The 26,277-nt window shown below is 30.0% G+C and overlaps 3 protein-coding genes across 8 annotated transcripts in view; 1 reads left to right on the top strand and 2 right to left on the bottom strand.

The window, feature by feature from the left end:
• Nucleotides 1–6,805: 6,805 nt before the first annotated feature.
• On the top strand, nucleotides 6,806–17,952 carry LOC101515169 (putative ABC transporter C family member 15). 4 transcript variants are annotated; one of them, XM_004510094.4, is made up of 12 exons: nucleotides 6,806–6,962; nucleotides 7,061–7,143; nucleotides 10,054–12,398; nucleotides 12,516–12,602; nucleotides 12,931–13,584; nucleotides 14,645–14,809; nucleotides 15,098–15,392; nucleotides 15,563–15,777; nucleotides 15,878–16,183; nucleotides 16,718–16,781; nucleotides 16,869–17,108; nucleotides 17,348–17,952. In XM_004510094.4, exons 2-12 carry the CDS (start codon nucleotides 7,101–7,103, stop codon nucleotides 17,485–17,487), a joined length of 4,554 nt encoding a protein of 1,517 aa, XP_004510151.1. In that variant the 5' UTR covers nucleotides 6,806–6,962; nucleotides 7,061–7,100; the 3' UTR covers nucleotides 17,488–17,952. The 4 variants fall into 4 exon arrangements, with proteins under 4 accessions (XP_004510151.1, XP_027192518.1, XP_027192519.1 ...); XM_027336717.2 differs by having other exon boundaries at nucleotides 10,033–12,398; XM_027336718.2 differs by having other exon boundaries at nucleotides 6,808–6,973; nucleotides 10,033–12,398.
• Nucleotides 17,953–18,801: 849 nt separating this feature from the next.
• LOC101515718 (uncharacterized) lies at nucleotides 18,802–20,939 on the bottom strand. Its single transcript, XM_004510096.4, has 2 exons — nucleotides 20,785–20,939; nucleotides 18,802–20,623 (listed from the first exon to the last, which is right to left on the bottom strand). The coding sequence occupies exon 2, from the start codon at nucleotides 20,583–20,585 to the stop codon at nucleotides 19,038–19,040; it is 1,548 nt and encodes a 515-aa protein (XP_004510153.1). The 5' UTR covers nucleotides 20,586–20,623; nucleotides 20,785–20,939; the 3' UTR covers nucleotides 18,802–19,037.
• Nucleotides 20,940–21,935: 996 nt separating this feature from the next.
• Nucleotides 21,936–26,277, bottom strand: part of LOC101488477 (ribose-phosphate pyrophosphokinase 1) — an 8,278-nt gene continuing 3,936 nt past the window's right edge. For 2 of the 3 annotated variants that reach the window (XM_027336984.2, XM_004510097.4), the window contains 5 exons: nucleotides 25,324–25,491; nucleotides 25,108–25,177; nucleotides 24,140–24,221; nucleotides 22,632–22,791; nucleotides 21,936–22,289 (listed from right to left, as the gene is read on the bottom strand). In XM_027336984.2, the coding sequence (XP_027192785.1) occupies nucleotides 22,251–22,289; nucleotides 22,632–22,791; nucleotides 24,140–24,221; nucleotides 25,108–25,177; nucleotides 25,324–25,491 (519 nt within the window). In that variant the 3' untranslated portion in view covers nucleotides 21,936–22,250. The remainder of the gene's footprint in view (nucleotides 22,290–22,631; nucleotides 22,792–24,139; nucleotides 24,222–25,107; nucleotides 25,178–25,323; nucleotides 25,492–26,277) is intronic. The other variant, XM_073363784.1, reaches the window with a different exon arrangement.

Raw genomic sequence — 26,277 nt, 5'->3', positions numbered from 1 at the left:
GACAAATGTACAACCTTCAATTTATACTCATGTTAATTTTAACATGTATTTGTATCATAAGAGTTTGTACTATCATTATTTGTTTGGAAAATAATCCCAACCTACAATTGCAAACATTGACGGTGACTCCATTTGCCTACCTTCCATAATCAATGGAAAGCTTTGTAATTGGCATTGGCATGTCTCTAACTAATAGTTATATGATTTATTTATTTTTTTACTAAATAATTGTTATGTGACTATTAAATAAAGTTTTACTTCTTAAAATATAAAATTAAAAAAATAGAAAAAAAAATATACAAGTGTCCTGTTTGTGAAACTTGCAATGACAAATAATGAAAGGGATAAAATATCATAATCTTTTTGACGTTAGGGATACAATAAGATCATAAATTCAAAATAGATTATAATTATCGTAATTAAAAATTATAAAAAAAATAAACAAATAAATCAACGATAATAGATCTCTTTTTTTTTCCCCACTTATCTTATCTAATTTAAATAATATTTTTTCTGGCTAATTTTAATCACAATCTTTTTTTTTTCTCTTTTTTAACTACTAAATTGCTAAAAAGAATTAGAAAATGAGTGTTTAAAGTGTGAGGTTATTGTCTGAGTTATTAATGATGAGTTAGTTAATTATGTTGCAACTTATCATCTAAGATAAAAAAAAAATGATATAAAATGAGGAGATTTTATTAAATTATTTTGACAATTGGTGTACTCTGATTATCATAATTATATAAAGTATAGAGGATAATATTTTAGGAGTGATGCAAATAAAGTAAGTAGAAGTGGAATCGAAAAAAAATAATAATTAAAATTGCATTGAAAATTAAAAATGACAGTTTTTTTAAAATAATTTATTTTATAAATGTGACTGTTATTATAAAACATGGTGGGTAATGTAATTGTAAATTTGTGAGAGATATTATAAAAATGGATGACTGAATATTAAAAATATGTTTCAATTAGTAAAAACAAAGTATTATAGGAATATATAACAATACACTATTTAAGAAAATATTTGTGGTGAGTTTGACTTGATATATAAGGATTTAATTTATATATACAAATAATATAAAAAATAAATTTACATCAGTCAATTACAATCATGTTAATTATTAATAATATTTAACTTCTATTAAAATTAACTTTAAAGTGATCTCTATAAATGAATATAACGTAGTATATAATTTTTATAATAAAATTGTATAATAATTAAACTCTTTATAGTATTTGATGATCAATTTTAGATATATATTAATTGTTAAAATTATGATGATATTTATTTTTTTCTCTTTGGATAGTAAAATTATGATGATATTCTTTTCATGTTTACTTTTTTCTCTTTCCTTTCATGTTTACTGAAAATACATCTATTTCCCTTATAAATATATGTAAAAATAACATACCAAAATAAAATATATGTAAAACTATTTAATGTCATTTATATTTTAAACAAAATTTATAACTTAAGAAAATCTCATTGGCATTGTCGACTGTTTTATTTATTTATTATTATTAATTAGTTGGCAGAAAAGCAGAAAAAAAGCAAAGGTGGAAAGAACATTATTCTGCTTGTTTTTGTTAATGGAAAAAATAAAAGGATTGTCGACTGTTTTATTTATTTATTATTATTAATTAGTTGGCAGAAAAGCAGAAATAAAGCAAAGGTGGAAAGAACAATATTCTGCTTGTTTTTGTTAATGGGAAAAAAAAAAAAGGTTAAGGACCACATAAAATAAAATAAAGTTAACATTACATTTCAATAATAGGCATTTGTGGTGCGGTATGGATTAATTTTGAGAAAAGAATTCATCTAATATAAAGATTAAAATATTCACAATTTAATTTTGTTTGGATAACAACTCAAAAAAAAAAAAAAATATTCAATCAGATTTGACCTAAATTAATGTAATTTAAATTGAATTGATTTTTGATTGATCAAAATTACAATTTATAATATATTATTTTAATAATGATATTATAAAATTGCATAAATAAAATAAATTTGAAGTAAAATATTATATATAATATATTTAAAATTAATATTTTGAAATAATATAAATCAAATATATTTGAATTATATGAAATAGTAATACAAACATATCAACTTAAATAAATAAGTAATATTAAAAATTAATTGAAACAAACAAATATTAGTTTAATACAGTATACAACACTAATAAAAAATTATAAATGAAGTTTGATTCGTTTTTTTTTAAAAGAAAACCTGAAATTATATATCCAATTCCAATGGTTTTTACAGAAAGAAAAAAAAAACAAATTCATCTAATAATATTTGATTTATATGGTTTTTAATTTTTTTGGATTAGTTTGCAGGTTTTTTTTTATTGGTTTGGATGTGAGTATCTAGACCACAATGGCCGAAAAGAAAAAAAAAACACATAAAATAAATTAAGAATAAATATTTTTAGTCTCTATAAATTTCAACATTTCAATTTTAATCATTAGAAAATAAAAATATAATTTTTAGTTTATGGAAAATTATTATGCATACAATTTTCCTCAATGTCATTTTATCTTAAAATTTGAGTTTTTGAATTACAATAAATTTATATTTCCTTACATTTGAAAAAAATAAAAACAATGTCACAACTTCAAAATACCAAAAATCAGCCTACATGCATGGTAAAATCCAGAATACCAAAATAAAATTAATATATAAAACTATAAACCAGTATGCAAATGTAAAGCAATAAAACTATACCACAACAATAAGTAAATGTGTGTAACCAAACTTGTGATAAACAATATCAATATAAATATAAATTAAATTTGTGAATAAACAAAAGTACTTCTCTTTCAATCACATTTTATATCACATTGCCATCATTTCAAGTTGAGATACTTTCAATCAATTTATTTTTCTGAAAAATGTAGAAAAGATCTAAACTCTAATCAATTTTGCATTGTATTTCCCATAGAAGGATTCACTGTACTTTATGGTGAATGCAACAACATAAACAGTATTAGCAGCATAATTTACTTGAAAAGGTAAAATGATAATAAATAAGAAAATAACAACAATGAAATTAAAACTTTTTTCGTCATTAAATTTTATTTTAATTCTCAGATATTAATATTATTAAATTAAATACTTTTCTTTTAAATTCGTATTCATAATTTTACGGTTAGATAACTTAATTATAATAATTTCTACCATTTTTTTATATAAAAGAAAAACATTTTCCTTTGCTTCCGGATCCGATAAATATTAAAAATAAAAAATTTGTCAGCCTTAACTCCTACTGTCATGATAGGGACAAGTTGGATTTAAGTAGGAAAAAGTAATGTTGAAAAAATAAAACTTTTTCGGTTTTTTTCATGTGTCGTTTTCTGATAAAGATTGTTTTTTTTATTTTAAAATAATATCAAATGTTGTTGTATCAAAATTATTTTATTTATTTATCACAAAAAGATAAATAAATGAGTTAAGATAATAAATAATAAGTGTAATATAAAAATGATAAATTTATTTATAAAAATAATAAAATTTAATAATAGTTAACTTCAATTAATATGTATAAATAACGTTGAAATGATGATATTAAAAAGGAACAAAATTGATAATATTTTAAGATTTATTAAGATCAATGAAAATCTATCGATTTGACTAAATTATGTTTGATACACATTGATGCACACGACAAATATAATAGCACAAGAGAAATCATTGAATTATTGAATAAAAAATTGAGTTTTTGTGTTGTTGTCCATATTTTTTTTTGTCCAATTCTAAACAAACACTTAAAATTTATGTGTTTGTCTTGTCCCTTGCCACTTTCAAACATGTGTTAGAACATCAACCCCAATCAAATGAATAAAGACACAAAAATCTAGAAAGAACCCACAATCTTTGTAAGAACAATGTTGACGTAATTTCTTTGTATGTGATTTTGAATGTTCAATCTCATCTTTCATCTATGCTATTACCTCCGTCAGATTCTTTAGATTTGGTTTTGTTGTAGTTTGCAATATACTTTTTTCTTTCTTTCATTATAGTTTAATATCTTTGTATTTTCTTATTGAGATTTTAAACGAAAATTTATATATTGTTTCTTTCTTTTGTATCGGTGAGTTTTGGTATTTTTATATTTTAATAATATGCTTTTAGATGCGGAGACAAATATATTATTTTTGTGTTGATAGTATACAATAACCATAGATTATCAAATTAATAGTAATAAATTAGTAAAATATAATTTGAGAAGGTGACATTTTATTTTGTCTCTTCCTTCTCCACTTATGTATGTCTGTCCAATTTATTCTCTCTCTTTTATAATCTATACTAATAAAATTAATACAACAAACAGATAAATTACCTAATATCTAATGACAAACAAATTATAGCAACTCAACTACTAACTATTAGTAAACTTTTACATTTATAACCATCCATATATGAGATAGTGTGATATTATTTTTTAACTGTGAATTGTTTTAATTAATATGTGTATTTTTTTAGGAGTGATACGATGTTTAAACATAAAAAATTAATGTATTTTTCAAAAAGAAATTTTTCGACAAAGATAAAATCGTAAAATAGATATATTTTATTTGATTGAATTGTGTGAAATTCTAAAAACTTATGTGAATTGTGTGACGTGTAAAAATTATAAAACTTATGATAATTAAAATTATAACTTTTTCAACGTGTGTACTAACTTTTAAGAATTTTAATTATAATATTTTAGTTAATATTTGTCGCTCTCCGATTCTTTCGATATTTTGTATAAGATCTGCCACTGATGATCACGTATTATAAAATTCTAATATAATGGATTTTATCTCATAATAAATTAAGATTTAATTATTCAACTTTTTTCTATAATTTGTTATCAATTATGTCTTCCACGAAAATGTGTCCAAAACTCCAATTTTGAGAGGATCTCTAACTGGCAGTAAACGAATCTACTTAATGACCTTACTTTAAAGTTTAAATATATCTTATAAAGGCCCACTTGTAAAATACAAGGATCAATCTCATTCCCCACTGAAAATCTAAACTCAAAATTTTAGAGTTTTCTTGATCTAAATTTATTTATGAATTTAAATGTTATACACTGTAGATATAAAATATTTTATATTATCATCACATCTTATTAATATATCACATCTCATCTTTTAGTTGACAACATTGTTTATTAATAATTTAAAAAAAAAACTTTGATTACTTTCTGGAATAATTTTTAATTAAATATATAAATTTTTCAATTATGAATTTTATTATATTTAATTTCATATGAAATACTAATTAACGTGTTACGAAATGATTAATATTTGATTAATCTACAGTAGCTAATTTACTTTTTTAACCTTATATAGTAAATCGAGATCTTTCAAAATTTCCCTCACAATAAATATAACTTCTGGAGAAGTTTAAAGAGCCAAATCTGAAATCAAACAAAGTACTATGCTTTCAATATCATCACATTACTATTTCTTAATAAACATCTTATTATTACTTTACCCAAATCGTGACAAAAATGCAATCAAAATCTATTGTGCCATGATTGACAAGTACCGATTCACCACCTCACACACACTTCTCATCTTTATACAAATCTCAAATCGCTCTCTCACCACAAAACACAATTGATTAGGTTCTCTTTCTGATCGTGACATCTAAATTGAGGTATTTCACAATTTTATTTAATGAATGTGTTGTTAATTTTGTTTGTAGTACCATGTACTATTGTTTTGTAACCACAAATTTATTTTATTTCTTTGGATCAAAATGTTATCTCAACTTAATGAATCAATTTTGTTATTTGGATTTTGTTAATATCGTTACGACGAGAAGAAATCAAATTTACACTTTAAAGTAATTTTAAGTCGCGAGGTAAGAGATATGATGTGATGTTTCGAAATATATCATTAATATTTTTTAATAAATTGTTTATTTTTTTCTTCGTATATTAGTAATTATATAGAAATTTTAGAGAATGATTTGTGAATTTTAGGATGATATTAGTGAAATTGTGATGAAAAATGAATTTGTGATAAACAAAAGTAGTAGCATATTCTAAAGGGAATATTAAAAAGGGAACTTACAACTCAATTCGTTGTATAGTAGAAACATATTAGGTTTGCAAGTAAGAAGAATATTTACAGATATATTTCGTAGTAAGAATTTTTTATTCTATTTATTATGAAAATAATTAGAAATTAAATATTATACTTAGTATAAATATATAATCATTATATAGTTATTAACAGCTGTAATATACATTGAATCTATTTGTCCGCAAATTGAATTAAAAACCATGACTGAATACCTTGTACTAAAGAGTATATATATATATAAAAAATAGTATATAATATAACAATATTAATCACAAAGTGAAAACTTTGAAAGTAACTTTTATCATTTAATATTTTTTTTTTCTTTCAATTCTCAATTATTTGTTATAAAAATCAACTCAAAATGTAAGATTCTTCATCCATATGATGCCTAAAACTTTTAACTTTTTCACATTTTCTAAGAGTTTTCTCTTTCTTTCACTATACAATGTCACAAAATATTCACCTTCAACTTGCATATCATTTTTATTTTTAACCAATTATGTGTCTATCAAAATAAGTGGTATGCTTCTTAGCTTTTGCTGTCCTACCAAAGTTGAACACCACAAAATATTTCATCAAAACTATATAAAATGACAAAAATCAATTATGTAGGACTCTCTCACGTGACATCTAATCTTACAGAACCAAGTTATTAATATCATTGACTATAAAATAAATATTTATATTATATGTTTTCCCTTTATATAATGTAGTGTTTTTCTTTTGTTTTTGGTCCAAACTCAACTTTTCTTCAAATTTCCTCTGCTTCACTCTCTATGTCCCTCACTTATTTTTTTCCTTCTCTTTGTTTTTCCAAATTTCAGTACTTCATTTCCAAGCTCTAAATTCCATAATTTATTACTAGAGTGGTTAGTACTTGGTAAATATATTCATGTATGTATACTATACTATGTATTAATGCAATCTTAGGAACCTAAATTCAATTATTTTGTGACACTTTCTGCAGAACCAAAAGCAGATTTTGAGATTTAAGCTGAGAAGCAAGCATGGCTTTGGAGAACTTCTACAACCTTTTATCTGATGCAACAAGTAAGTTCTTATCATATTTACAAATTCATTCACCTAACTTTCTCTTTATTACATTAACATTGAGAACTATTTGAGTAAGTTCGTAAATATATAGCACTGATATTTTGATCAAAGATGTGTTTCAGTGTCCAATACACATATGTATCTGGTACTTGACACATTAATTAAATTTAATTAATTAATTTTTTGAATTACTATTGATGTTTACGCGTTCATGTCAGTGTTATATTAAATGTGAGTATCTGTATTTCATAGTCTATGTCAGCGTTATATTAAATGTGAGTATCTGTATTTCATAGCTTCAATAATTGTATTAAACCAGAATGCATTGTGTGTAAACACTTCATAGTAGTTTCTGAAATACTTCAATTCTTTTTATATCAAAGTGAATTTAAAATCAAAGTATAATTTTACAAAAAATATGACTTATAATTTTAAGATTTTATAAAACAAATGTTGCAACTTGCAATGGTATTCAGAATTAGACACAAGTGAATCATATGGCAACATTCAGTCTATGGAATTTCATTTAACATGTTTTGTTAAGCAGAGTTATAATTTACAGTGTAGTTGTGACTTCATTATTTTGTAATGAGATGTTTTCCAGCAATTATATGCAAAATCATATATAGAATATTAAATTCAGTGAATAAAATATTTGCACATTTAATGAACATTAAATATAATAATCCACACTCAAAGTCAAAGTAAACGAAGCTCTTCTTTTCTGAAAAAAATATCAAAAGCTTCATAAGTGAGATTTTAGGTTCATAAAAGACTCACTTTTTTGAAATGGTGGCATAATATAATTGAAAATGTTTCTTGCATGTCAATATTTATATACGATTTTTTTAGTTTATATTATTTTTTTCTCCTCTCGGTTCTAACATCTTATACATTAAAAAATAATATATTTTTAAAAAATAAAAAATAAATAAAAATAATAGTAAAAAATTCAATGAATTTAATTAAAAATTAATATTAAATACATATTTTATAATTATCTTTTTGTTAATATTTCTTTTAAAAATAGTATATATCTTTGAAAATCAAACATGGAGTAAGTGGTTTCCAAGTTGGTTCCACACAGTGATGGAAATGTATTCGGTCACAGCCTGTCAATAACGATGTTGGATTCATTCATCTAAACTTTTAATCATATGAATAACCTTTCCATTTCTGGCCTTATATTTTTTATTCATTGGAAAAATCAAAATTGCATTCCTCCTTTTTATTTATATTTTTAAATGAGTGGAGATGTCAATGTTTGAATATATTCTTTTAAATGTGTATTGGAGTTGTAGTGATTAAAATTTATTTTGATAAATTTATTTTATAAAATTGATTTTAATTAAAAATTAATTAAATGTAAATGTGATCTATATTTAAATATATTAAAATAAAACTGAACTGAATTTTAAATCTTAGTATAAAAATTATAATTTAGAATTAACATTAATTTAAAGTTAAAATTAATTTTATTTGTAAATATTTAAATACGCTAAAATCAATTTTATATTTTTATTATTAATTTTAATTTTCCAAAAAATAAATTAAATATCAAATAAAATTAATTTCGAGTTTTTTTGAAATTAAAATTTATACTTTAATTTTAAAAATTATTTGTAGTCAAATATATTTCTTTGAATAAATTAATTTTATAGAGAAATAGTGTGATCACAAAATAATTGGAAGAACAGAAATTTGTTGAGAAATGTGCACATTTATTGAATTAGCAGCGATACCAATCATATCTTATCGTATATTTTTTCTGTTAACAACATTACTTAATGTCAAAGTTAATCAATTATTGACGAATGGAAAATGACTAAGAATGGTTTAAAGTTTAAACCGAGTCAGTAATAAAATTATTATTTTTATATTTGTCAGTATCATTCATTCAATTTTACAGAAAGAAACAATTTGGAATGATGTTGAAAGGGATAATGACTAATGAGGTACAAATATTCGTTTAAAAACAAAAGAGGTACAATTAAATTTGCACACAGATTTCTAATTTTCTACGTCTAAATTACGTTTTTTTTTAATTTTTTATTGAATAAAAAATGATTTTATTTATAGCATAACGAAATAATTTATTTATTGAATACAGTAATACAAGATGTAGAAAGAAAATTTACGGTCTTTGAATTTTTAGATAAGGATGATTATAGATTAACAATTTAATAAATAAATCATTTAAACTATAGTAGACAGATAAAATGAGAAATGTTTACAATAAAGGTGTTTAAGTTTTGTTTTTTAATTTTGGAAACTATTTGGTACCTTCATGAATAATGCCATATAAAGAGTTCAATTATTAGTTTTTATGCTTCACTTAGCTCAAAATTCTGTAAGAGTTCTATACCTATAGGCAATGTCATCTTTGAATAGACAACTTCATGAGTACATCAAATATTATAATTTTTTTTTCATTCAAATAAATGATATATATCTTAAAATATCTTGAAATTAATACAAATTTTGTTTAGAATTAAATGATGATATAATTAATGTAAAATAATTTTACATAATATTTAATGAAAAGTTACGATATGTTCACATAAACTCGTTTTTGTATCTGCAACTTATTGGATATCAGTGTAAAAAAAATTTACATTCACAATATATCATATTCTCTCTTTTATTTATCTTCTCATCAAACAATTTCGATAATTCACTTAAATTATAAAAGATTAATGGTATTTAATTATATTTCTTAATAATTGTAAAATTATTTATTTTCTTATAATCAAGGTCAGAGTAGTGTAGCATAAAAAATAAACACTTATGACCATATAAAAAATTGTTTACATAACATGAGTTTTATAGGTTGAATATTAATTACTTTTGCTTGAATTATATAGTATGAAAGTATGAATCTCTTAGATTTTGATTTGGCTTTGACAGAAGAACTAAGAAGCATGTCTTGGACAACATGGCAGCCATTATTCTCACCATGCTTATTGGAACACATAATTTTACCTCTAGAATTTGGCTTCCTTGCAATATTCTTAGTCCAACTTCTAAGAAAATGCATGAACCAGATCACCATGCAAAACAAAGTCTCAGAAGTTCATCCAAATGCAACAAAATTTGGCCTTGCTTACAAAATCAGCTTAATTTGCACCTCTATATTGTTGGCTATTCATGCCTTAATGCTATCATTGATGTTCAATCATGAGCCTCAGTGTAACTCTAAACTTGAATCATATACATCAGAGATAGTTCAAGTGTTATCATGGACAATTAGTCTTATAGCAATATTCAAGATGTCAAAATCAAATTCTCATTTTCCTTGGGTTCTAAGATCTTGGTGGATTTTCACATTCCTTTTGAGCATTATAAGCACACCAATTCATGTTCATTTTAGTATCAGAAACAAGGGTATGATTGGTATAAAAGAATATGCAGATTTCATTGGTTTGATTGCTTCAACATGTCTTTTTGTTATTTCAACAAGAGGGAAAACAGGAATTGTTATCATCATTGACACAAATGGAACTATATCAGAACCACTTTTGGGAGAGAAAAATGAGAAAAAACAACATTGTGAGTTTTCAAAAGAATCACCATATGGAAAAGCTACACTTTTTCAACTCATTAACTTCTCATGGCTCAATCCATTGTTTGCAGTAGGGTATAGAAAACCTATTCAATTGGATGATATACCTGATCTTGACATAAAGGACTCTGCTGAATATCTAAACTGTTCATTTGATGAGAGTCTTAGACAAGTTAAGGAGAAAGATGGAACTTCAAATCCATCTATCTACAAAGCAATCTATTTATTTGCTAGGAAGAAAGCAGCAATCAATGCGCTTTTCGCGATCATATGCGCTTCGGCTTCTTATGTTGGTCCTTATTTGATCACTGACTTTGTGAACTTCCTTGCGGAGAAAGATACCCGCGGAGTAAAGAGCGGATACCTTTTGTCATTAGGCTTCTTATGTGCCAAAATGGTCGAAACCATAACTCAAAGGCAATGGATTTTCGGTGCTCGGCAATTAGGCCTCCGCCTTAGAGCAGCATTGATATCACATATTTATAAGAAGGGCTTACATTTGTCTAGCAGATCGCGTCAGAGTCATTCCGGTGGTGAGATTATGAACTATATGAGCGTCGATGTGCAGCGAATTACGGATTTTGTTTGGTATGTAAATGTAATATGGATGCTGCCAATACAAATTTCATTAGCTGTTATCATTTTGCATACAAATCTTGGATTAGGTTCATTGGCTGCATTAGCTGCTACACTAGCAGTTATGGCATTGAACATACCTTTAACAAATATACAAAAAAGGTACCAAACAAAGATCATGGATGCAAAAGACAACAGAATGAAAGCAACTTCAGAAGTTCTAAGAAACATGAGGACTTTGAAACTTCAAGCATGGGATAGTACATTTTTCCAAAGGATAGAAGCATTGAGAAGTGTAGAATATAGTTGGTTAATGAAGTCGTTAAGACAAGCAGCATTTTCGGCTTTTATCTTTTGGGGTTCACCTACATTCATTTCAGTGATAACTTTTTGGGCATGTATGTTCATGGGAATTGAACTAACAGCCGGAAGGGTCTTATCAGCGTTCGCGACGTTTCGAATGTTGCAGGATCCTATTTTTAGTCTACCTGATTTACTCAATGTCATTGCTCAAGGAAAAGTTTCGGTCGATAGGATCGCTTCTTTTCTTAAGAAGGAAGAAATCCAACATGATGTCATTGAATATGTTGCAAAGGAAAAAACCGAATTTGACGTTGTTATTGAGAAAGGAAGATTCAGCTGGGATCCTGAGGAAACAAGAAGTCCAACACTTGATGAAATTGAGTTGAAAGTTAAGAGAGGAATGAAGGTGGCAATTTGCGGTTCGGTTGGTTCGGGGAAATCTAGTATGCTCTCAGGGATTTTGGGAGAAATATTTAAACAATCAGGGAGTGTAAAGATTAGTGGAACAAAGGCTTATGTTCCACAATCAGCATGGATACTTACTGGAAATATTAGAGACAATATAACTTTTGGAAAAGAGTTCAATGATGAAAAGTATGAGAAAACTGTTGAAGCCTGTGCATTGAAAAAGGACTTTGAGCTATTCTCATGTGGTGACATGACAGAGATTGGAGAAAGAGGGATTAATATGAGTGGAGGACAGAAACAAAGAATTCAGATAGCTAGAGCTGTTTATCAGGATGCTGATATATACCTTTTTGATGATCCTTTCAGTGCTGTGGATGCTCATACTGGCACTCACCTCTTTAAGGTCGGATTATTATTATTTTTTTTACTTTACATTTATGTAAATATTTCATGGTATGATTAGGACTTGTTTAAGAAAAAATATTGCTTCAATGTTTTTTGTTTTGTATGTTTTCTGCAGGAATGTCTTCTGGGGATTCTCAAAGAGAAAACTATAATTTTTGTTACACACCAAGTTGAGTTTCTTCCAGCAGCAGACCTCATATTGGTAAGTGTTGCTTGAATGTTTGGTTTTATATTTATGTTGTTGAAGAGATTATAATCTGTTAAACTACTCATATTCTTCCATTTTTTTATCATGTGTGTATAAGACTATGGGTCTGTTTGTTACAACTTTTTTTAAAAAAAATAATCACTATTAGAAGTTTTTATCTGTTTGTCACTGATTTTTAAACAGATCATAATCTGAAACTGAACTGTTTCAAATAAGTTGTTTTGAGCAGCTTCTTTAAAATACATGCCGTACATTTGAGTAGGATGAAACTAGTATCACTTTGACTTGATGTATCATAATAACTGATCCAAATGAATACCAGGTGATGCAAAATGGAAGGATAGCACAAGCTGGAACATTTGAAGAACTTCTAAAGCAAAATATAGGATTTGAAGTATTAGTTGGTGCACATAGCAAAGCACTAGAGTCAGTTCTTATGGTTGGAAATCCAAGTAGAACAAATTTAAATCCAATACCTGAAGGGGAATCAATTACCTACTCAAACTCAAGTTCTGAACTTTTGCACACACAGCTTGACACAGTGCAAGATAACCATCCTTCAGATAGCAAAGGAAATGATGGAAAATTGGTTCAAGAAGAAGAAAGAGAAACAGGAAGCATATCAAAAGAAGTTTACTGGTCTTATTTGACAACTGTTAAAGGAGGACTTCTTGTTCCAATCATAATATTGGCACAATCTTCATTCCAAATACTTCAGATTGCAAGTAACTATTGGATGGCTTGGGTTTGTCCTACAAAAGCTGATGCTAAGCCTATATTTGATATGAATTTCATACTTCTTATTTATATGCTACTGTCTGTTGCTGGTTCACTTTGTGTTCTGCTGAGAGCCATGTTGGTGTTAAATGTTGGACTTTGGACAGCACAGAGTTTTTTCACAAGAATGTTGCATAATGTGCAAAGAGCCCCCATGTCATTTTTTGATTCAACCCCAACTGGAAGAATCTTGAACAGGGTAAGCATATATATATATAACGTATTTGAATGAGGGTTGGTAGAAATAGTAACAAAGATGGAAATGGTTCACAATAGAGATGGTTGGCAATATGGTTCATAGGGACAGTAGGGTTCGCAATGAGAAGGACAATGAAGATGAGGAGGACTCTGAAGCGTAGTGAAGTTTATAAAATGAAGAGGAAACTGAAGCGGTTTACTATTATATATCAAACCCTATTACAGCAGCGCTCTTTGAAAGAGAGCTGTAAAAGACTTTCTTAACTTATTTTTTAAAAGCCTATTACAACGTTTTTTCAACAAGCGCTTTAAAAGACCTCTTAACTTAGTATAAAACAAAGTTTTGTGACCTCCTTATTTTTTTTAAAGGCTTTTATAGCGCTTATTGACAAAAGCGATGTAAAATTACAAGTTTGTATTTTTTTCTTCTTCCAAATAATTAGTTAAATACCTATATATATATATATATATATATATATCAATGATTTTTATGCTTTTTATTCTTATTACTATTAAAATTTCAGATGACATGCATAAACAGAAGCACTCAAACCTATAATTCAATTATAAAATCCCCCTAGAATATGAATCTCCTTTAAAAGTACTACCTAGAAAAGATAAAAAAAGGAAATTGTAAATTTTTTCCTTCTGTTTTCATTATTTAAAAAATAAAATTGGGAAAGAGGAAAATTATTATTCATGATTGGATTTGACTCCTTCCGTAGAGGTTAAAAGATCTAACTCTTACCACTAAGTTGCACGTCAAAGACACCTGTTTTCATTATAAGCACAGATAGTACGAACACTGGATACGACATTGACACGTCAACACCGATAATAATCTGAGAAAATAAATTAATTGAATGTAATCAATGTGTTGGACACCGGAACATGTCTTCTATCAGAAGTGTCAATGGTATAGAGCAAATGGATGTAAAAAATAATTCCTTGGTTATCTAGATGCTTGCTGTTTAATACTTCCAAGTAATTTAATGTCTCTCTTGACCTGCTTGAAGTGTTTTCTTTAGAATGCATCTAAGAGTTGAAAGTTTTGATTTCAGGCCTCCACAGATCAAAGTGTGCTAGACATGGAAATGGCAAACAAAATAGGATGGTGTGCTTTCTCAGTAATACAAATTCTAGGCACTATTGCAGTGATGTGTCAGGCAGCATGGCAAGTATTTCTCATCTTCATTCCAGTAACTGGAGTCTGCATATGGTACCAAGTATGTGTTCTTTTCCTTCTTATCTATCTATATATGACAGAAAACAAGTGTGACTCACATTACTAATTTCAAAATGTATGCAAGATATAATATTTCTTTGTTGCAATGTGTATGTGAAACATTCTGTAAAAAAAAAGTTATGTGAACATATATTCAAATTTAAAATCTATAACATTTAATGCAGAAGATGTAAGAGCAGTACTCATCTTAAACTAGTAGACAAAAATTAGCATACTCTATCAAACGTTCTATGAAATCCTAATAGAAGTTTAACGATCTTTATTTCAGCGATATTATAATCCAACAGCAAGAGAACTGGCTCGCTTAGCACAGATACAAATTACTCCAATTCTCCACCATTTTTCAGAATCTTTAGCAGGAGCTGCATCAATACGAGCTTTTGATCAAGAAGGCCGTTTCATGCGCACAAATCTTGTCCTTTTGGATGGCTTCTCAAGACCATGGTTTCATAATGTGTCTGCAATGGAATGGCTTTCTTACAGATTGAATTTGCTTTCAAATTTTGTTTTTGCCTTTTCACTGGTCTTGCTAGTGAGCCTCCCTGAAGGATTCATCAATCCAAGTAAGTACACAAGTCTTTATTGAGAAAATATGAATAACAAAACAATACAACTAGAACCATTTAAGATCATCAATCATCCATGTTTTAACCAAACGTACAGAGTTATTGTCATCGTATAATAATGCTCCTCACAGGAATAGAAGATTATCATTTTTTTCTGTATGTTACAGGCATTGCAGGGTTGGCAGTAACATATGGAATCAATCTTAATGTCTTGCAAGCTTCAGTTATATGGAACATTTGCAATGCAGAAAACAAAATGATATCAGTTGAAAGAATTCTTCAATATACAAATATAGCAAGTGAATCACCTCTTGTGATTGAAGGCAGTCGTCCGCCAAGAAACTGGCCAGAAACTGGAACAATATGTTTCCAAAATTTGCAGGTTTGTGATGGCAACAATTTATTTAGGACACACTAACAGTCAAATTTTTTCTCCAAATTTTCCTAACTTATCTTCTACTATGAAACAAAATGTGTTACAGATACGTTACGCTGAACATCTTCCATCTGTGTTGAAAAATATTACTTGCACATTTCCTGGAAGAAAGAAAATCGGTGTTGTAGGACGAACTGGCAGTGGAAAATCAACCCTCATACAGGCAATTTTCAGGGTTGTTGAACCAAGAGAGGGATGCATTATGATTGACAACGTGGACATATGTGAGATAGGTCTACATGACTTAAGGGCAAGGCTCAGCATTATACCACAGGATCCAGCCTTGTTTGAGGGCACAGTTAGAGCAAACCTGGATCCTCTGGAGCAATACTCTGACATTGAAGTGTGGGAGGTAAACACTTTAATCAAACTGTTAGATCATGAACATTGAAAATGAAAGTTCATGTATCTTTATCACTATTAGCACAGTTAAAAATATCTACTCATTCAAGCCTAAGTAGAGTAGCTAGATAAATATCCACTAACACATTGAGGAACAGGACAAGGAGAATAGCATGTGTAGCTCTGACATTTTATATTGAAGGTGTGTCTGGTGTCCGACACTGACACGTGTAGTTGCATTCAATAACGTCAATTTTTTCAAATTATTACTGGTGTTAGTGTCTGATGTTTGTATCAGTGTTTCATAGAGAATAACACAAGACAAACAATTGATGCACAACACAACTCTTTAACCTGTACATTTTTTTTTATGGAGAACAACAAAAGTAATACAATGTGAAATTTGCTTAAATAGCCTAGTAAATTTTCTAACACTAAGTTATTTGCAGTTTGTGACACATTAAGTAGTAATATTTTTTACCCTTATTCTCTCTGAAGATTAAAAAGATTATTATCATCAACTAAATGATATTTTCATTTTCAGGCTCTAGATAAATGTCAGCTAGGTCACCTAGTGAGGGCCAAAGAAGAGAAGTTGGACTCCCCAGGTTGGATTCATTAACTATCAAGTTTAATAGTTAGTTTATTATGCTTTTGGTAATAATCATTATTACTAAACTGAAATGGTTTTTCAGTGGTTGAAAATGGTGATAACTGGAGTGCTGGACAAAGACAACTATTTTGCCTTGGAAGAGCCTTGTTGAAGAAAAGTAGCATATTAGTACTAGATGAAGCAACGGCCTCTGTGGATTCTGCAACTGATGGGGTGATACAGGATATCATCTGTCAAGAGTTCAAAGATCGAACAGTTGTGACAATAGCTCATCGAATCCACACAGTTATTGATAGCGACTTGGTATTGGTTCTCAGTGATGGTAAGTGTGTGACAGCACAATTACAACTAACTTTGTAACTAATTGTGTTACAAAATAGGCTTTTGAATAGGTTTTCAGGCCAACAATTATACACAGACCGTGTAAATAAACATTACACCGACGAAAATATGAAAGATATTGATAAATATTCTACAGAAAAAGTAGTAATATAATAATGACAGTAGAGTTTGACATATGATACTACCAAGACGTAGCTTAATATTTACCTTGTGTTACAGGGAGAATTGCAGAATATGATGAACCATCAAAGTTACTTGAAAGAGAAGATTCCTTCTTCTACAAACTTATAAAGGAGTACTCTAGCAGATCCCATAGTTTCAACAGCTTGGCAACTCAACATGTCCAAGACAGGGAATAATTGACATTCCAAGACTTTATGGATAGTTACTGGAGTCACAGATAGTTACTTAATTGATGGGACAAGAAGGCTCCAAACTGTTTCAGTCACAGCTTCAATAAAACCACCTTGGAATTCGATACATATAAAGAAAGAAGTACCTTCTTGGTCCCATCCATGTGAGGATAGCAGTGCAAAATGGGAAATCATCCAGAGGCTCTTTATTTGATAGATCATATTTGAGGAGACATGGGCTCCAATTTTGAGCAGGAAAGAGCAAATTGAGATGAGATTGTAAATAGGGATGTCTAGTTTCTTGTCTAGTAATGAACTGTTATAAGCAGTTCCTGTAATGTGTTAAGAAACTGTACTCTTAAGAGTATTTCATTTTCAGTTGGAGCTCTTATATGTCCGTTCAAAAAGTAAAACCAAAAAACACTAGTCTGATTTTTAGATTGATCTTATTGTAAATTAGCTCTTGCCTCATTTTTGCCTTCAAAACTCAGCTTAAAATAAAAGGAAGGGGAGGTTTTGGTTTTCCAAACTTCATTCCAATCTAAGCAAGCACGCATTTAAATGAGAAACTTAAAAATTCATAAATCTATATTTGCATATTTTTTATGAATCGAGATATCTTTCACTCCAAACAACTGTATAGACTAATCATATGAGAAAACTGAGATCCAGTTAAGGTTTCCATGGGATTGTACCTTTCCAAGACTACAAACCCATAAATAAGCTTATGAGATGTGGAAATCTACAAGTGATCATTGGGAGCTAAGGACTCCCATTTTAAGCTCAAAATATTTGCAAGCAAATCCCTGCAGCAAAATGTTTGGCATTAAATATAAACACAGAACAATTTTGGTAATTGGGTGAAATAAGAGAAGGGTATATGAGTATGACTTGGGAACTTGCATGGGATCCACTATGCCATATACCATTTCGAATATGGTTTTTGTTTCCTATAGAACGATCGCAAGAACACTGAATTGCAATCAGATTAACAACTTACATCTGCTTCAATCCCCATATGTCACTTCAAACATCGCACTCCAAAATTTTTAAGCCTCTAGAAAAGCTCATCTCAAAAATTGATTCAAGAGAACCCTTTCTTTATGCATATCTTGATTAGATTCTAGCATGCACACATAATATCAATTTCTCAATATTCATGTAATCCACAAACCTCTTAAACTCTCCAGGACAAAGTTTATTTTATAAAGTTTGACTAAACATAATATAGCTACTGTTGTTGGTTACTTTTTGAAACTAAAAAAAGTTGGTTTCAAACACAGCACTTATAAGAGAAATCACCTTGGAAATGGTCCGGTATTTATGATATAATATCATCACCTGTTATTTATTTATATATATATTGAAATTCAACGTTTTCTTGGAGAAAAATTCAACGTTTTCATTCAAGATCAAATGCATTATATACAAAATATACTATTACAAGGCCTGCGAAAGTGTGACAAAGCATCAGTCATCTTCCTCAAGAAAACCCTTTACGAACATCAAAATTCATTGATGACTAAGAAAAACCCTTTGACTAAGAGTCCACAGTTTTACCAACTTGTAGAGTCAGATTTCTCACTCTGTAGAAATTGATAACTTCCATCTTGTTGCAAACCCATATCATAAACTTCAGAATCAGCATCTCTAACCCTTGGTGAAGCGTTGTTTGAAGTCCTTTGAGTATATTTTCCATACCTTCTGCCTGCAATGGAATTACTCCCTCTCTGTGTTCTGCCAGAACCATCTCTTCCTTCATGCATCCTATTAGACCCATTAACATCCTTTAACATAAACCTCCGTTCATTTTCCTTCTTCCTCAATCTTATATCACTAGATCCATTAACATCCTTTGACATAAACCTCTGTCCACTCTCCTTCCTCCTCAATCTGATATCACCAGACCCATTAGACCTATCACCATCCTTAGATGGAATACTCCTTGCACTCCTTTTATTCCCGCCTTTGCCATCAAAATTCACTCCATTCCTCCCATACAAAGGAGAAGAACGCTCTCCATCATCCGACCCATCAACACCCTTGGGAAAAAACTTCTTTCCATTCCCACTCTTCCTCATTCTATCATCAACATTCAATCCATTCCTCCCAGAGTTCAAAGAAGAATAATTTTCTTCATCATCCAACTGATCAACATCCCCTAAAGAATACCTCCTTCTATTCACATTATTCCTCATTCTATCATTAACATTCAATCCATTCTTCCCAGAATTCAAAGAAGAATAATGATTTTTATCGTTTGATCGATCAACATCCAGTAATGAATGTCTCTTTCCATTCCCATTCTTTCTCAATACACCATGAACATTCAATTCATTCCTCCCAGAATGCAAATGAGAAGAACGCTCACCATGGGACCGATCAACATCCTCTGACAAATACCTCCTTCCATTCACATTCTTTCTCAATCGCCCGCTGACATTCACTCCATTCCTCCCATAGTTCAAAGGAGAAGAACCACCCTCACCATCACCAACATCCTCTGACCAACGCTCTTCATCGCCATCCTCTTCCAAAACATTTGGTCCCTCCACCAAATCATCACCAGTAACCTTCATATAAGGCTTGATACTATGAACAACCCCTTTAGGAAAGAACCTTGCAGAAGGCAACTCATCAGGTGTTTGAAACAGTTGAGGTCCATCATTTTCAGTCCAAAGGTCAAAACCACCAGGCTTCTGAAACCTATCAGCCAAAACCTTGAGCTGCTCATCGGCCCTGACAGAGAACAGTTTGGGGGGTTTCTCCACCACCTCCCAAGGCCTCTCCAGGTCAGACACAGCAGCCTTAAGCTCAGCTCTCTTCCTCATTTCATATATCTGTCGCTCACGGCACAGCCGCGCCTTCAGAAGCTGCTTGGCCTTCTTGGCCTGCATACGCTTCCACTGCCACTTGGACACCCCACCAGGGAAAGTCCTTGGCCCTCCACCCATTCGGATCAAAGTTGAAGAACGAGGTGGTTCTGCCACTGTGACTGTGAGGGACAACACATTCTTGTTCTTGTTCTGCCATTCAAAACATGACAAAGATTTAGAGAATGAGAGTGAGAGTTGTTGTACCAAGTTGGGGGTTAACACGTTCATCTTTGAATTCCAGTGTGTTGTATATGTTTAACTTTTACCTGACAAACAGAAGAAAATATATGAATACAACACGAACGAAACAGAAATGAACAAATTCGAAAATGAAAACCCTAAAAGAAAAAGGTAGATTATAAAAAGTCATAGTCAATTGTGTAATTTAAGTTGACATTGAAGAGTAGGTCGTAAACATTAAGCAAACCTTTGGTCGGACCAGAACACCCACCACCCTCTTCCGTCTTATCTTTTCAAACATGCAAATTTCTCCAAACACAAATGCTTAGGATGTAATTTTAAGATTTAATTCATCTGCAAATCCTTATACTTTTCTAAATTCCTTTTGTTGATTTACCGATGGTTAACGTTTACATAACGTATGACATGTCATTCATTTTATTTTTATAAAATTATAACATCAGTATTACTTTGAGAAAAAGGTAGGTTTATGTTAGTATAAATAAATTTTAATTGACGACCAATAAAAATTATTTATTTTATTATTTTATTATATGATTGTAATTATCATTATAAAATGTAAAATAATTTACATTATTATGTAGAGTTATTAAACTCTATTATTTTACTCAAGAATTCTTTTAAAAGAAAATTAAATTCTCTATTCTAACCAAATAATAATAGAGTGGTGGAGAGTAGAACAATTGATGAAAGAAATAGAAACTGTAGAAAGAGAATTGGTGGAACTAATGAGAGTTAGTGGAAAAGATCTATTATAAGTAAAAAATATATCCTTTTACACTTATTAATGATATAATTTAAGGTTTTTTATTTATTTTATGAACAAAAAATATAATTACTAACTTTTCTTTACTTTTTATACATAAATAAAAAACACTTATCTCTACTTCTCCACAACAATATTAAGAAATTAATGTAAAATATTTTTAAAACAATATCTTTTTTTGATTAGACTAAGAACAATGTTATTAATTATAGACAAATTAACTTAACTTTTGATTATATTTAAGACCAACAAACAAATGTAATTTTCTTTTTATAATTGAAAGGTGAAGGATATATATCTCAACTGTAATCAAATAAGCAAAACATTATTAAAACGAAACAAATGTTACATAACCCTCAAAAGTTAGATCAAATAAATATCATTAGTTTCCTTTTTTTTTTTCTTTATATATATAGTTTCCTCTTTCTTTGCAGTCTCAACAAACAACTTTTTGCGACAAAATGTCATGTGCATTTAAACTTCAAAGAGAAACGCTGCGGAATAAGTTAAAGGAAAAGTTTTCCGCTGCAATAGTGCGCATTTTCATTTTGTAAGTATTTGAGTAAAAACAGTAATAAATTATGCATAATTATATACTTGAGCTTGTTCAATTTAAGTAAAATGCTTCTTAATTGAAACAATACACTGAATACAGCCACACAATTCGATATTTTCCATACAGTAAAATTCACAGTTTTCAGAAGAAAACTGTACTCAAGGGGTGAAAAGAGAAGACACGATTTCCCTTGAATTCCAAATATACCTACAGCGTGTTTTTTACGTATAAAAAACAGCCGAATCAATTCTCTAACAGGTATTACTAAAGACAAGCTTTTGCTATATAAAATTGACTTTAGGATCCTTCCACTTGTTGTTACTGCAGTGTCATATGCTGGAACCAGCATAACATGAATACAACAAATTGTTCAATCAATGCCCAAACTTGAATAAGGTTCAATTCCACCCTGACAAAGATAAAAAGAGAGAAAAAGTTTTGCAAGATAAATCTAATTTTGATTCTACTCTATCATATACAAACAAAACTAGCAAAACATTTTGCTCAAAGTAAAAACAGAAGAGGCTAACATACCGCTCGATAAACAGAACTCAAATTCAACCACAAAAAATTAATAGTCTAAGGATAAATTGGAAAAATCGACTTCTAGTTACATGTTCAACTTTGCAAATTAATAGATCTATATAATATGTATGCAAGCATGCAAATATTGATAGTGGTCTCTTTTTTTCCTATTGATAGAATGAAGAAATAACCAACTAAACTTATTTTACTGAAATATGCTACTCACTGAGCAATCATCATGAACGCGCCATATGGTCTCGCCCAGAAGGTTTGCCACTGATAAGACAGTCAATTGAGGGAAATAGTTCTTCTCTGACACCGGAATTGTATTAGTTATGATAACTTCTTGAAATAAACCGCTTGACAATCTCTCTATAGCAGGAGGGCTGTAAACACAAGAATGATGCATAAGTCATGAGTAAAATGTCTTGCATAAAAACACAACTCTGCAGTATTAACCATCATTGCAATACATCCTTCACAGATCTCAATATCAAAGGGAAAAAAAAAAATGCTTCAAATCTTTTCTATTTTCGGCAATCTCCCCAAGCACCCTCCTTTTGCTAGGCAAGAAAAAGTAAGTACAGAGAAAAGGGGACAAGTCATTCTGCTAATTATATCACACAGTGAAGAAAATAAGTGCATTGGGGACAGAACTTTGGGGGCGGAGAGGAGGGAGTGCACTAAATTAGGAAAAGAGAGTAGGGGAGTGCATTAAATTAGGATAAGAATCCACAAAAAATAGACAACAAACTGAACCAAGCACTGCCCCACAAGGTTATGTCAGCTACATGCACCATTGGGTTCTATCAAGAAACAAATTTTCAATATTAGATTAAGGAATGTCTACAAACAAAAGAAAAAGACACATAAACTAAGCAAAGCTCACCATTCTCTACAAATGCAATCTCCATACCTATGAAAGAAACCACTCTAAATAAACCCCATAGTAGGCACCAGAAAGAAGCTAGAAAGGCTATTTTATCCAATTAAGATACAATGTTAAGAACTGTTCTTACAAGTTATGCATTCTCTCCAACTATAGGCAACACATAACTGCATTAGCTGTACAATGCCACAGGGTATTTACTCCTCCCAAAAACTCTCAACTGAAATAATAGTAGTTGTTCTGAAATTGCCGGAAAGATTGCAAGTATTGTGTTAGCTAGTAGATGATCCTACCATGTTTCCATGTCCAAGACTCCAATTAGGCTTACAACAGTTTTCCCAACTGACCAAATAATCCCGCTCAATATACCAAATCCTTGACCAAAGGAAGCCCCTCATAATCTTCCCAACTGTATTAATGATCCCAAAATTTTAGAGAGAAAAAATATACAGAAAAAACATGAGAAAGACTGAATGATTGCTTCCTAAGGAGAACACATCCCTTGTTTGTCCACCAATCTTTGTATCTATCTATCTATATACATAGACCACATTAGATACCAAAAGAAAGCTGGTCGAGATTCCTGTCCCAAGGAAAAAAGCACACATTAATGATCTCTAGAAACTGGTACACAGGTACAGGTATAAACCAACTTGTACCCAGACATACTTAACACGCTCTCACCACATTCTTGAGATCAATCTAGTTAGAACAGCAGTCACACTAATGAAAAGGGAACCGGAGTCCCTTTATTTTTATTTCACTACAATTGACATGGTTAAAGTGCCTCAGCACAGACCACAAGTTGAAATAAATTATTAAAAGAATATAAAAGGCCATTATACCTGAAAACAGCATGTGTAGTGCATGCATAGACTTCTCTTGCCCCTTCTTGATGCAACAGAGCTGCACCCTTGGCGATGGTTCCTATAAGAAAAATTCAGAATTTATTGAGAGGACCATTGATAAGACTTGGTCATACCAAGCTGTAGCAAGAGTGACACAAACAATCAAGAATGTCGAAGTATAAATTATCCCTTGTGGCACTATAATTTTAGCAAAAAATTATGTAAAATGAATAGACTGATTAGTACAAGGCCAGGGAAGCAACCGTCAAGTTTAAGCTGGTATAAAAACAGGAATGAAGCAACATGTCCATTCAAGCAAAAGCCCATTGCACTCTAAAGTTTGGTCAAAGCACAGGTCTAACATACAATTTGCTATAATCTAGTCTGATTAAATGTGAAGATAGTTGAGCTGCATGGATTGAACTCTTGACCACTTGGTCAATAGATGCATTGATATCATGTCAAGGAATAACAAATAAGAAGAGATGTTGCAATGGCAAATATAATTCAATTTGGATTCTCTCATCATTTTAGCTGCCATTGCAACTATTTCAATAGATGCCTTAATACCATGTCAAGGAATGATAAATAAGAGGAGATGCAGCAAAGGAAAATATAATTCAATTTGTATTCTCTCATTTTAGTTCCTATAGCGACTTTTTCATTTTACCACACCCTGTTATAATACATAGGAACTCACACCTCCAGCGCAGGTCCAGCGTACCTGAAAAGGATCTCAGTGTGGCATATTTCTCTCCTCTTAATTAACAGGGTTAAGTTAGAACAAGAAAATTCAGAAACTCAATGGTTTCAGATAAACGAAAAATGTATATGTGTAAAGCACATTTATTGATCAGAAGTGATCAGAAATGAATAAATTGAGTCACTAATCTAACTGATTATACTGTCATAGAGACAAGCTATCAATATTGCACTAGCACATCAAGAGTTTTATACAAACTTACCAGCTGTATCGATCATGTCATCTACCATAACTGCTACCTTTCCCTTTACATCACCAATCAAATTCATCACCTACAAAATGAGATTCACCCAATAAGAAAAGTCTAAAAGTTTATTCAATTTAGACTATAACTATGCTTAATTAGCTTAACATGAACACAATAGTCAGCAGTCACTCCTGACTCCTGAGAGGTCTTAAGAAGAGTACATTAACATACCTCGGCAACATTATGCCCATGACGCCTTTTATCAACAATAGCTAAAGGAGCATCAGATAATTTTTTGGCAAAAGCACGTGCTCTAGCTACACCACCAACATCTGGCGAGACAACTACCAAATCATCTGAACAAATAGTCTTGCTGGCAAGGTAATCAAGTATAACAGGCTGGCAGTGGCACAAAACAACATATGGTTAATCAACAAACTGAAATAGGTACGAACTTATGGTTAACTACAAATGAAAATTATGTGCCTGAATGGGGGGTGGGGGCGATGTTTCAATGCATATTTCTGATCTAAGAATAGCAAGTGTTAGGATTTCTTTGGTTACGAGGAAACTCAGAAATTTAAAGGGTCATATAGATAATAGAATAGGCACATCACTAAAACATTTCCATTTCCATTCAGACTTGAGATGCCTCAATACAATAAAGTAACAAATTATTAACTGACTATAAATTAGTGCAAATATACACTGGTTTGTTTGTGTTTAACAGATCACACATAGTTTTATTCTTCAAAACTATTATACACTGTTGAAAGTGTGAGATTTTAGAGAAAAGGAGGAGAGAAAATAATAAGGGTTTGAATATTATTGATAATAGCTTAATGCTGACTTGATTACAATAGACTCAATACTAATCTCTATTTATAGAGAAACATAGACTAAATCCTAAATTAGGAATAAATTATAATAATAATAATAAGAGATATTCTAAGATATCTCTATAATTATAAATTGATCCTAAGAAATAATTTAAGATACTCTAATATAATATAAAAGATATTATAAGATATTCTTTAATATTCTAACACTCCCCCTCAAGCTAAAGCTTACTGAGCTTTAGCTTGCTACAAGAAAATATTTTGCTCCACAAAATAATAAAAAATATGGAGAGGCAACTCAGGGATGCATGCGAAGTCGGAGAGAATTGCTATAAATATAGTCTAG

This window comes from Cicer arietinum, chromosome 7, assembly GCF_000331145.2.
Source record: "Cicer arietinum cultivar CDC Frontier isolate Library 1 chromosome 7, Cicar.CDCFrontier_v2.0, whole genome shotgun sequence".
In the NCBI taxonomy this organism is placed as follows: Eukaryota; Viridiplantae; Streptophyta; class Magnoliopsida; order Fabales; family Fabaceae; genus Cicer; species Cicer arietinum.
The sequence above is the reverse complement of the archived record's forward strand: the minus strand, read 5'-3'. Positions and strand labels throughout refer to the sequence as shown.